The sequence below is a fragment of the Eulemur rufifrons genome, chromosome 11 (genome assembly GCF_041146395.1).
Source record: "Eulemur rufifrons isolate Redbay chromosome 11, OSU_ERuf_1, whole genome shotgun sequence".
Taxonomy (NCBI): domain Eukaryota; kingdom Metazoa; phylum Chordata; class Mammalia; order Primates; family Lemuridae; genus Eulemur; species Eulemur rufifrons.
In genome coordinates, this window is record NC_090993.1 from 13,287,867 (window position 1) to 13,300,354 (window position 12,488).

General features: G+C 48.1%; 1 protein-coding gene across 1 annotated transcript in view; it reads right to left on the reverse strand.

The window, feature by feature from the left end:
* The window catches only part of GALNT2 (polypeptide N-acetylgalactosaminyltransferase 2), a 192,442-nt gene that overhangs the window by 28,832 nt on the left and 151,122 nt on the right, over positions 1–12,488 (reverse strand). The window contains exons 4-8 of the mRNA XM_069484577.1: positions 11,587–11,685; positions 11,255–11,322; positions 10,953–11,018; positions 3,637–3,758; positions 655–742 (exon numbers count right to left, since the gene is read on the reverse strand). Of these exons, the coding sequence (XP_069340678.1) occupies positions 655–742; positions 3,637–3,758; positions 10,953–11,018; positions 11,255–11,322; positions 11,587–11,685 (443 nt within the window). The remainder of the gene's footprint in view (positions 1–654; positions 743–3,636; positions 3,759–10,952; positions 11,019–11,254; positions 11,323–11,586; positions 11,686–12,488) is intronic.

Below are 12,488 nucleotides of genomic sequence, written 5' to 3' on the forward strand. Positions count from 1 at the left end.
TCCCCCTTGGAGGCTGCGAGGATCTACGGGACACGGTGTGGTCACTCAGATAAGCGACCCGGGAGTGATGCAGGATGTGGGTGGGTGGGCGCAGGATGGGTCGGCAACCACGACGCACAGAAGGGGCAGGACCAGCAGAACTAGGTGACCAGGCTCCTGGCCTGGGAGAGCGGGGCGGTGACGCCACAGGTCCCCAGGGAGAGGATCGGGCTGTCAGCCCAGCAGCCGGGGTGCGCAGGGAAGGCGAAGACGGGGTCCGGCCCTTCAGCCGCACAGAACCTCCACTCCGCGGGGCTGCTCCACCCCACCCCGGGGACGGAGGCGCTGGTGTCCTCATCCCAGGCCCCAACGGGCGTCGTCGCCTCTCATCACAAAGGACACGTCTGTTCACCGGCCACGTGGCTCACCAGAGCAAGCCAAGGCCACGGGGGAGGGGAGGGAACAGGAGCCCCAGGGAGCTTTGTGAGGGGAGCAAGGCGACTTTTGTTTTTTACGAAGTCCTCCTTGCTAAGCCCAGAGGCCGTTCATTCGGTGCACACTGCGGGGTGAACGCTGCGGTGACTGTCACCCCAACAACGGGGGTGGGGGGGATGGCGATCAGACGCCAGAGCAGACAGCATAAGCCCAGGCAGGGGGACCGTGAGGGACACCTACCGCCCTTCAAGTCAGCCGACGCCCCCACGTACTGGAAGTTGTCCATGTTAATGACATCGATGATGGGCGACACCACCCGAGTCCTGTCCTGAAACACAAATAAAGAAAATGTCAGAAATGGCAGGATCAAAATCGCAGCAAAACCAGAAACCACACCCGCCCAGAGCAGGCACTGGTGTCAGGCAACCACAGAGCAAACCCAGCTACCCCTCACCACCGTCCGCCCTGAGTCCACGAAGACCCCGCTCCCCCACCGGGACCCAGAAAGTCTCGCTCGTGGCCACCAATTGACGCCCCGCGGTCTGTGCCAAGGAAGTCGGGGGTGGGGTCGCAGCAGGCATCGCCCCACGAAAGGGACCCCATGGCCACGGACAGTTCACCTGTTCACCCAGCCGAAGGCACCACTGTGCCACCGTGTCCCCAGGGCCCTTTTCTGTTTGCCCAAATGTCAGAATTTCACCCACAGGGTGGCTTTCGTGCTCCCAGAATCTAAGCTCAGGGTGTTTAACATCAGTTATTATCAATGTGTGAGCCGCAGCAAACCTCGGAAACAGACCCGAGACTAAAATGCCCAGCACGTAACAACACTAGGACTGTATTTCTGTGTGTGTGCCTGTGTGTGTGCGCGCGCGCGTGTGTGTGTGCGTGTATGTGTGTGTGTGTGTGTGTGTGCGTGTGTGTGCACGCGCGTGTGCGTGCGTGTATGTGTGTGTGCGTGCGTGTATGTGTGTGTGCGCGTGTGCGTGTGTGTGTGTGCGCGTGTATGTGTGCGTGCATGTATGTGTGCGTGTGTGTGTGCGTGTGCGTGCGTGTATGTGTGTGTGTGCACGTGTGTGTGCGCGTGTGTGCGTGTGCGTGTATGTGTGCGCGTGTGTGTGTGTGCGTGTGTCTGTGTGTGTGTGTGTGCACGCGCGTGTATGTGTGGGCGCGCGTGTGTGTGCGCGTGTGTGTGCGTGTGTGTGTCTGTGTGTGTGTGTGCGTGTGTGCGTGTGTGTCTGTGTGTGTGTGTGCGTGTGTGTGTGCGCGTGTCTGTGTGTGTGCGTGTGTGTGTGCGCGCGTGTGTGTGTGCGCGTGTGTGTGTGTGTGTATGTGCGTGTGTGTGCGTGTGTGTGCGTGTAGGGAGACCATGCATGCCACGGGGAGAGCACCAGCGTTATCACAGCCATGGGAACCAAATCAACCAGAGGATTGTCCAGTCCAAGTCTGCCTTATCTGTGATTCTACCAAAAAATATCTTCCCCCTGGACGGAGTCATTCCTCTACGCCACATGGCCATGGCGGCGTTCAGAGTTCGTGAACATGAGGCCTTTTAACTCCTCTGACCTCCCCAAGCTCGGATGGCGGCTGCGGGTGAGACCCGGGGCCCCTGCCCACGCTGCCAGCCAGCCGGAGTGGGTGCTTCATGAGCCGAAGATTTAGAAAAACAATCGAGTAACAGAATTAGCAGAGCTAAGAACGTGATACATCAGAAGAACACACTAAGGAACACACAAATTAGGGACACATTAATACCGTAAAGGTCTGACACTGCCCAGGTGCGAATTTACAGCGAAAAATAAACCCCGTGGCTCGCTGAGTGCAGGGAAGAATGAGACCCTCCTTGCCTAGCTTGGTCTGGGCCTCGGTGTGGGAGTCAGAGTATAATCTGCTTTACGTTCCTTTCAATAAGACTAAAATTAATGAGAATGATTAACCTCAGTACTTGAACAGTATTGGAAACAGCTGTGACAACTGACCGCGGGAGTGAGTGGCTCTCACGTCCTCAGACAGCACGGGGGCATCTCTGGCTTTGGCAGAGCCTCCCCAGGCGACAGCCCAGTCGAGCACACGTAGCTGGGAGAGTGCGAGGTGCTGCAGGGGGTGGGTGGGGATTCTGGGATGGTTCTTGGTGTAGGTCTGTGCGTACGTGTGAGAAAGGGCTCAGGAATGTAACAAAACCTGCTTTGTGATCTTGGCTCTGCCACCTGTATGACTTTGGATTCGTTATTAAAGTTCACCAAACTTCAGTTTGCTCATCTGTTAAATGGGGATAATATGTGCATTAAAGGTAACGCAGAGGCCGGGACCGGGGGCTCACGCCTGTAATCCCAACACTCTGGGAGGCCGAGGTGGGAGGATCGCTTGAGCCCAGGGGTTCAAGGCTGTCGTGAACTATGATTGTGCCAATACCCTCCAGCCTGGGTAACAGTGAGACCCCATCACAAAAAAACAGAAAACAAAAGAAAACAATCCACACGCAGAGGTGATGCATAAAGAGCGCCTAGTTGGAACTCAATAAAGGGCAGTGACTACGATTTTCATGATTGCTCGTAGCTTGTGGTTACTTAGTAACGGCCCACCCGCTACTCTCGCTACGCTCAGGCAGAAAGACTTGCTCGTCTCCTATTTCCTTTCATTAAGTTCGCTTTATCACCCCCAAGGAAGTGCTTTCTTTAGTAGGAAAGAGAGAAAGTCAATAAAGCAAGCAGAAGGCAAGAGAGACAACAAAAGGCCAAATGTAACATTTAGCGATGATGCTTCTGGAAGGCAGACGGTGCAGGAGGTGTAGCCACGGACAGCCCTGTGCCCGCCCCACCCGGTCACTGTGTGGCTTCCACCCGCCCCTCCCACGGCTAATGCGTCCCCCGCACCGAGAGCAGCCTGCCAGCGCAGGGTGGCGTCCCCAGCAAGTCCCTCTGACACCAGGCGCCGTCCTGACCGCTTTGCGAAGCTGCAGGCAAGGAGGGGGTGTTCCCAAGAGCGGCTGTCTTAAGACTGAGTGGTCCCCCTGCTTCTGCGGACCCTTGTGTCCCATTCATCACCTCCTACGGATAGCGCCTCCTGCTGACGGGTCCCTACGGCCAGTACCACGCCCTTTCAACAGGGAAACCCGCAGCCAGTGCGGCCCCCACCCCCGCCGCCTGCGCCCCTCTTGCCTCTCCCAGGGCCTGCCGAGCCCCTTCCCTGGTCCCCCCGCCCCCAAGGCGCCCCCCAGCACCTCACCTCGGCCACCCTCTCCAGGAGGGGCTCCAGCCAGTGCTCATTGCACTCGCAGTGGCTGTCCAGGAAGGTCAGGACCTTGGCTTGGGCAGCATCGGCCCCCCGGACCCGTGAGCGCATCAGGCCTGTGGACATGAGTTCAAAAGTGCGTCAGGAGAGAGCCCGGGCGTCCAAGGAGGTGGCAGCAGGATCAGCCCAGCCCAGCGCCTGAGGCCAGCACCGCCCCACTCGGGCTCTGCGGCCCATGAGCCGGGCGTACAGCTCACTGCAAAGCTTGTCCGGTAGGATCAATATTGCCCTGTTGTTCCCAAAAAAAGATTTCTCTTAGGACTTTAAAAAATGTGTTACTGATTGACTGGGTCCGTGAGTGAGTCTCGTTCTGTGGCCCAGGCTGGAGAGCAGTGGCATGATCACAGCTCCCAGCAACCTCAGACTCCTGGGCTCATGTGATCCTCCTGCCTCAGCCTCCCGAGCCGCTGGGATGACAGGCACGCGCCACCCCACCTGGTTAATTTTTAAATTTTTTGTAGAGATGGAGTCTCTCTATATTGCCTAGGATGGTCTTGACCTCCTGGCCTCATGTGATTCTCCTGCCTTGGCCTCCCAATGTGCTGGGATTACAGGCACTGAGTCACTGCACCTGTCCAGGACTTTCCAGAAAATAGTTAATTGGATGATTGGGAAGACGACTTTCTTAGAACTACTGTCTTCTAAGAAAGGCCTTTACATAATTGAAATCTCCTTTATCAAGCAACTAACGTTGTTTTTTTTTTTTTTTTTTTTTTTTTGAGACAGAGTCTCACTTTGTTGCCCAGGCTAGAGTGAGTGCCGTGGCGTCAGCCTAGCTCACAGCAACCTCAAACTCCTGGGCTTAAGGGATCCTACCGCCTCAGCCTCCCGAGTAGCTGGGACTACAGGCATGCACCACCATGCCTGGCTAATTTTTTTTATTATATATATGTTTTAGTTGGCCACATAATTTCTTTCTATTTTTAGTAGAGATGGGGGTCTCGCTCTTGCTCAGGCTGGTCTTGAACTCCTGAGCTCAAATGATCCACCCGCCTCGGCCTCCCAGAGTGCTAGGATTACAGGCGTGAGTCACCGCGTCCGGCCAGGTAATGTTGAATTTTTAAAACTACTTTCCTCTGATCTAACAAGGGAGTTTTCTAATTAACTGGACAAGGGAAGGTGTCACCCAGATACTTGAAGAGCTAATGGTGCCGATTTTAGTGGCAATAATATTTGTAACAGTGTTGCAAATATCTCTATCTTCTAAGACTTCACACAAGTCAAATAACAAAAATGACAAAGCCTGATTGGCTTCTGCACAAAATTTGTTACACTATTGGTCCAATTATACAATTTACATACTTGCGATCTGTTAATAACATGCATTTGTCATCATGACACAAAAACTCATTATAAATGTAACAGTATAGTCACCCCGGATGCTGTGGTCATACACGGCTGTTGCTGTTTATGCTGGGCTTTATATATGACGATGACTCTACTATTCACAACTAGTGAGGACAAGTGTCTTAAGTTCCTTTTTTCACAGTCAAAATGGATTTTCAATGATTCTTATGTAGCTACATGCTAGAGCAGGGAAAAAACTAAAGATTTCTAGTTGTAGCCATTGCAGAGTAACTCGTAATTGGGAAAGCCCTGGTTCAGGTAACAATTATAAAATAGAAAAAGCAGCAATTTGAAAGGGCTGGAGAGCAGCCAGAAGCAGGCAGAAACTAAGGGATCCAAGCTTCGAAGGAAGAAAACCACAAGGCGTGAGATCCGTGTTTTCATGGCATTTCCCCTGGGCTTACTCCCCGATCCCCTGCAATGCGGCCTTTTGGCTCGGGGTGTCCGGGGACAGAAGAGCTCCAGTGCCCGGCAACTACAGGAGGAGACCCCGGAAAGCAGGTGAGCCCCAAGTCTGGTGGTAACCTCCCTGTAAACCCTTGGCTGACTCCTGAATTGCGCAGGCGTGAACTCTGACTCGAAAACAGGCAGAAAGAGCTTAGTTTCAGCTGCTGCCTAATGCAGGGGACACAGAGTGTAGAATCATTAGAAGGGCCAAGTTAGAAGGGCCTGGTAAACACTTCAGTTCTTCTACAGAAACTCCAGAAGGACCACATTTAGGAATAAAGACTATGTCTCAGGAATAAGATATATTCATCCTAGCAAAGTGCAAATATAAGCTTACACAAGTTTTATGCCATCACCTAGTAATTTAACCACCCAGTATAACAAAGATTAACACTCTTCAGAGAAAGATAATATGATCCAGTGTCTCTACAATGTATCACCCACAGTATCCATTATAAAGTAAAAAAATAGTGATTTATATAATTAATAGTGATTCATGAAAAGAAATAGAAAAATGTGGTCCATACCCAAGAGAAAAAAGAGAAACTCACCCTGAGATGACCCCGATGTTAGAATTAGCAAATGAAGATTTAAAGGTAGCTACTACACCTCGTTCGAGGACTCAAATGAAATAATGCTTTTAATGAGTGAACAGATGGAGAATCTCAACAGAGAAATGAAAACCACAAGAAAGCATCAAGTGGGCATTCCAGAACTGGAAACTGCAAACAGATAACTGATTATGTGAAGCAAAAATGCAACACTGTATTGTCGGGGTTAAGATACACACACACACATACACACACACATGAAAAACATATGATAATAGTACACGGCAGGAAACAGAAATGGAATTAAACTGTTGCAAAGTTTTTACATTTTGTGTAAAGTGGCATGGCACTGAGTCTAAGTAGACTGTTCTAGGTTAAAGATGTATGCTGTAATCCCCAGAGCAACCACACACACACACACACACACACACACACACAAAGTATAGCTAAAAGCTACAATAACTGAGGTGTCGGAGGACAGAGCTCAGGGCTTCTAGTGTCTGCAAACTAAAGGAGAAGATGCTAGAAAGGAGGTAGCCCCCCAATCTGATGATAGATAAAAAATCATCAACTAATCCAAAAGAAAGCAAGAAAATAGGAACAGAGTTAGAAAAAGCAAAAAGCCCATGGGACAAATAGAGAACCAATAACTAAAGAGTAGACCCAAACCCATATCAATAATTACATGACATGTAAATGGACTAAACACTCCAATTAAAAGGCAAAGATTGTTAGACTGAATAAAAAATGCAAGATCTAGCTATGATCTCTCTATAAGAGACATACGTTAGCCATAAATACATAGATTGGGAAAGGACAGAAAAGGATATACTATGCAAACAGGAAGGATGAGAAAACTGGTGCAACCCTCTTAGTGGGAGACAGAGAAGATGTCAAGACATAAAGTACCAGAGATAAAGAGGGCCGGGCGTGGTGGCTCACGCCTGTAATCCTAGCACTCTGGAAGGCCGAGGCGGGTGGATTGCTCAAGGTCAGGAGTTCGTGACCAGCCTGAGCGAGACCCCATCTCTACTAAAAATAGAAAGACATTATATGGACAACTAAAAATCTATATAGAAAAAATTAGCCGGGCATAGTGGCGCATGCCTGTAGTCCCAGCTACTCGGGAGGCTGAGGCAGTAGGATCGCTTAAGCCGAGGAGTCTGAGGTTGCTGTGAGCTAAGCTGACGCCACGGCACTCACTCTAGCCTGGGCAACAAAGTGAGACTCTGTCTCAACAAAAAAAAAAAAAAAAAAAGAGATAAAGAGACATTTCATAATGATAATATGGTGAATTCATTAGGAAGATAATAACATTTATAAATGTGTAGGTACATAATAGCCTCTAAATTGATAAGGCAAAAGCTATCAGAATAAGTAGGAGAAAATAAACAAATTCTCACTATAATTTATTTTAACAACCTTCTCTTAGTAACTAATAGAAAAACTAGACCAAAAAAAATCTATAAGGACTTAAATATCTGAACATTAATGACCACCTCAATCTAATTGATATAGAACACCATACCCAACACTGTAGAATACAGATTCTTTGAATTGTACTTGGAATATATCCTAGGCTGTAAGATACTCAAATTTTCCAAAAGACTGAAATCTTATAGAATATGTTCTCTGAAAACATGAAATTAAATTAGAAATCAATAACCAAGAGATATCTTCAAAAGCTCCAAATACGGCCGGGCATGGTGGCTCACACCTATAAACCCAGCAATTTGGGAGGCCAAGGAGGGAGGATTGCTTGAGGTCGGGAGTTCGAGACCAGCCTGAACAACCTGGTGAGACTCTGTCTCTATAAAAAGCAGATAAATTAGCTGGGTATGGTGGTGTGCAGCTATAGTCCCAGCTACTCGGGAGGCTGAGGCAGGAGGACCACTTGAGCCCAGGAGTTTGAGGTTGCTGTGAGCTATGATCATGCCACTGCCTTTGTGCCCAGGCAAAAAAGCAAGACCTAGTCTCCAATTAAAAAAACAACAACAGATATTTGGAAAACAAAGAACACAAATAATCTATGGATCAAAGAAGAAATCATAAAGGAAACTAGAAAATATCTCTAACTAAATGATTATGAAAATCTTTAAAGATATTTGTAACTTTAAATGTTAATATTTGAGAAAGATATCAGCAATATAAGTTTCTACTTTAAGAAGCCAGAAAAAGGCAAATTAAAGTAGAAGGAAAGAAATAATAAAGATAAAAGCAGAAACCAACAACAACAACAACAAAAAAAAAAAACAGAGAAAGTTAACAAAGCCAAATGTTGGTTCCTAAGATTAAAATTAGCAGACAGATTAAAAAAAGAGAAAATATAAATTACCAAAATCAATATGAAAGAGGGGATATTAATACTAATTCTACTAATATGAAAAAGATAATGGGAACATCATCAACAACTTTGTGTCAGTGAATATGAAAACTCTGATGAAATGGAAAATTTCTTGAAAGACACAAATTACCAAAACATACATGAAAAGAAAGAGAATCTGAACAGGCTATATCCATTCAAAAGACTCAATTAGTCATCAAAACCTTTCCATAACGAAAATTCCTGGTCTAGATCGGTTAATTCTATCACACATTTAAGGAAGACATAATTAAAATCTTATGCAAACTTTTTCAGAAAATAAAGTAGGAGGGAACATCCTCCACCTTGTTTTATGAGGTTAGTTTAACCCTGATACTAAAATCTGAAAAATGCATTATGAGAAAACTACAGCCCAATGTTCCTCATGAAAACAGATGTAAAAATCCTTAACAAAATAGCAGCAATATATAAAATAGTAATATATAAAAACGATACTGTATCGTGACCAAGTGGGGTTTATACCAGGAATGCAAGATTGGTTTAACATTTGAAAATCAACCAACGTATTTCACCATATTAACAGATTATAAAAAGAAATACCACCTGATCATCTCCATAAATGCAGAAAAAAAGATTTAACTCAAATTATTAACATGGTTTCGGCCCTACCACTGCCATCAAATAGCTGCATGGCCACTTAACCTCTTTGGGCTTTCATATCTCCATCTGTGAAATGAGAAAGACTAGGTTCTCAACTTTCAATGCACATCAGAATCATCTAATCAGCTTTAAAACATGCAGATGTCCAGGCCCCACCTGTAAAAATCCAGAAATTTCTATTCAATTGTGGGTGGGGTCAAGGCACGGTCTTAAATTCCCCACGTGCTTCTAATAAAGAGCTAGATTAAGAATCAATGCATGATAAAATCCCTGGCACTAATATTGATCTGAAGGCGGCTCTTTTATTACCATAATATTTTATGCAATTAACTTACCTTGTCATCTAGTACTGTCATAAGCAGCACTTGTGTGTATGCTTAAATATATGAGATCTAATATATGTACACATATGCACAAATACATACAGGCACACATATACATTTGTGTGTGTGTGCACCTGCACACCTATTTTCTCACTCAACGGTCACACACTTCAGCTGTTCCATACAGATCTACTATAATCCGGCTTCCAACAACCTCCTCTCCTCATCCCTTCCCCAAACAACACGTCAATGTGGATTCTTACCCAAATGAACATCCTCATTTAAAGCAGTGAAAAGGTAACATCTAGAAGTATTATTCTGATTTCTAAGCAGGTTAAAGGCACACTGTGATAAAGCTAGCAAGTGATTGATCAGTTACAAACTACAAACATGGAACATGATCCCTTTCTCTCCCTCGCTCTGTCTTTCCTTCTCCCCCTTTCTAGCTTCTCCTCTTCCTCTTCTTAGCCCGTGTCAGCCTTTTCCTTTTTTAGGTGACAGGGTGGGACAGCAGACACTTTGGGTTTAAATCCATAAAGTGACTTTGTAGGTTGTTTAGGAGGCAAAAATAATATAGCAAATTGCAAGATTTTTGGTTTATTCTAGGCTTGAGGGACTGATAAGAGTTACTGAGGGCGCAAGGCCTATGTCATTGTGCATCCTGAATGTCTGCGTTGATGCCCCGCGTTGGTTACAATACGGTGCTGACAGCCCTGCTCTGACAGGCCAATCACTGCACTGGCTCATTAGATTATGGCTAAGAAAACTTCACTCCTTGACTCCAGCTGGACTGAACAGGGAACGAGAAGAAAGAGCTTGCGTTGATGGAGGAATACAATCACCACTCCTGGATCAACAGAGTCATCCTCAAATAGCAAACGTGGCTCTGTGATTTTCCCGTATTGAGATGGCCCCAGACCACGGAGCAGCCTAGAATCCGGCCACCAGGCTCCCTAACAGCACCGATGCACTGGATGTTACCTACATCGTGATCTGAGCTTCCTCTCCAGACACTCCAGAGCAAGACCCTTCTCCTTCAGAGCTTCTCTTCTAACAGCCAATGAAGCAAGACTGCAAGCTCAGCTCCAGCACAGGCAAGACTGGCGTGAGGTTCTGAGTGGGCATTTGCAAAACCGCGTGAGCATGTAATTGCGGTACTCTCTCCCTGTTTTGGATAGTTCGCCTTCAGCAGACTGTCAAACTTGAATCCCAGTTATTTAACAGATGCCTGGAGCATGGAGTCATTAAATTTCTCATTGCTAAGTCTTTGTTTTTCTTCTGAAGTCTTGTTGTACTCAAGGGACTGGTGAGACTTCCTAGGTTGTGAAAGGAACAGATAAGCCAATTTTCTAAACACATAAATAAAAATATAATGTGACTCCTGCCCTAGTATACAAACAGTTTCAATTAGCTCAGCTTTTAATGTCCTTCCTGTGTTTGCTGGGTGAGGGCTCCCAAGTGGCTCTGGGAGAGGAAGACAGACAGAAACTCCAGACAATTAATTGCTCTTTGAGCTGAAGCACTTCTTTAAGTTATTACCGGGCTCAGGAAAAGTCAAAATTCAACCGTCTTGGTAGCGTATTAAAAAGAGAGTCTTACCTTCTCGCCGATCGTTTCTAAGGACGCGCACTTTCTCAATTTTCCCCAGGAGAGCCCCGTCCTCAGCTAGGAAAAGAAAAGAAGCAGAGCATTTTGAACCCGCAGTTTATAAACGGCTTTGCACTCGAGCACAGCAATTCTCAATCATCTAAGGGCCGATTATCCCCTCGGGGCGTCACACAGGCACCTCTTCTTTCTGTGGGTCTGCTTTCTGGGTGGTTCATGCCTCATTGGCTCCCTCCTGGTGGGAGGCCGGGCCGGGGAGGGCCAGGCACAGGGGCCAGATGGGCCTCGGTACTCACGATCGTTGCTGTAGTCGTCCACCAGGATGATCTCCTTTACGAGATGGGGCGGGCTTTTCTTGAGCACACTGAGAAAACACAGAAAGGTACAGGTTGTGGGCCTTTGAGGGGCACCATTTGGGGTGGGGGATTCTCACCTCGTGGCCCTGATTCCTGGCTGCAGGAGCTCTCTGCCGCCCCCCATGCTATGCAGTGAGGTGACCCCGTTTGCAGCCCCCACGGGTAGCCCCGGCCTGACCACATCTGGGACACAGCTCGTGTCTAGCGTCCCTGACAGGTGACGCCTCCCGTGAGATGCGACGGGTGGCAGATATGTGGCATCTGTGCCTCACCTGACCACTGTCCTCAGCAGGGCCGACCTGGCTTCGTTGTGAAACGTGATCACCACGCTGGTGGCCGGCAGATCCACCCTCCACTGCTTCCGCTGGCACCTGCAGGGAGAGAAAGACCGTCCTCGAACGGTGACCCAGACCAGCCCTGGCGTGCGCAGCCGCGGGGAGCACGGCAGCCTGGCCCGACAGGACGCCGCGCTGCGATTAGCTGGCATCCGCAGCAGCTGCTGGCCCGTTCCGGGACGAGGCGCCAGTGGGACATAAGGAAACAGGAAAACACGACCGGAGTTACGTTTTAGGAGATGAAAGAATTCAGCGAAAAGTAACATATTGAGAACATCTTTCTAACGTGTTAAAAAAAAAAAAAAGTGTGTTTTAAAACAGTGAAATCCCATTTCTGCTCGAATGCAGACACACCTCTAGAGATGCGCTTTTCACCATTTGCAGCAGTGATTTCTGAGGGGCGGACCCGACCGCGCCCGCTGCCCTTCCTTATCTTCTGCGCTGCCCGCAACAAGCGTGTGGTGCTTTCAGTGACGCCTGCAAGCTGGCTCTCGCGGAGAACAGCGGACCCACCGACCGCTCTCCCTGCCCTGGACGGCGGGGTGCACACCCCTCGCCTCCCCAGGCCATCCCCAAGTAACCCAAGCGATGGTGGCGCAGGCGAAGGTCCCGCCTTTCTGTTCCTTTAAGTGGCGGTGGAAGAACCTGGGACTACCTGGGAACAGAAGTCGGCTCAGGGGCCTGGCCTACCAAGTGCAGGCAGACTGCAACAAGGCCCTTCTCAAGTTTGGGCTCTACAGAAAGACATAAGACCAAAGGACACTGAATGTCTATTTTAAAAAACAAAACTCTAGCCTAGCGTGGTGGTGTTCGCCTGTGGTGCCAGCTACCCAAGAGGC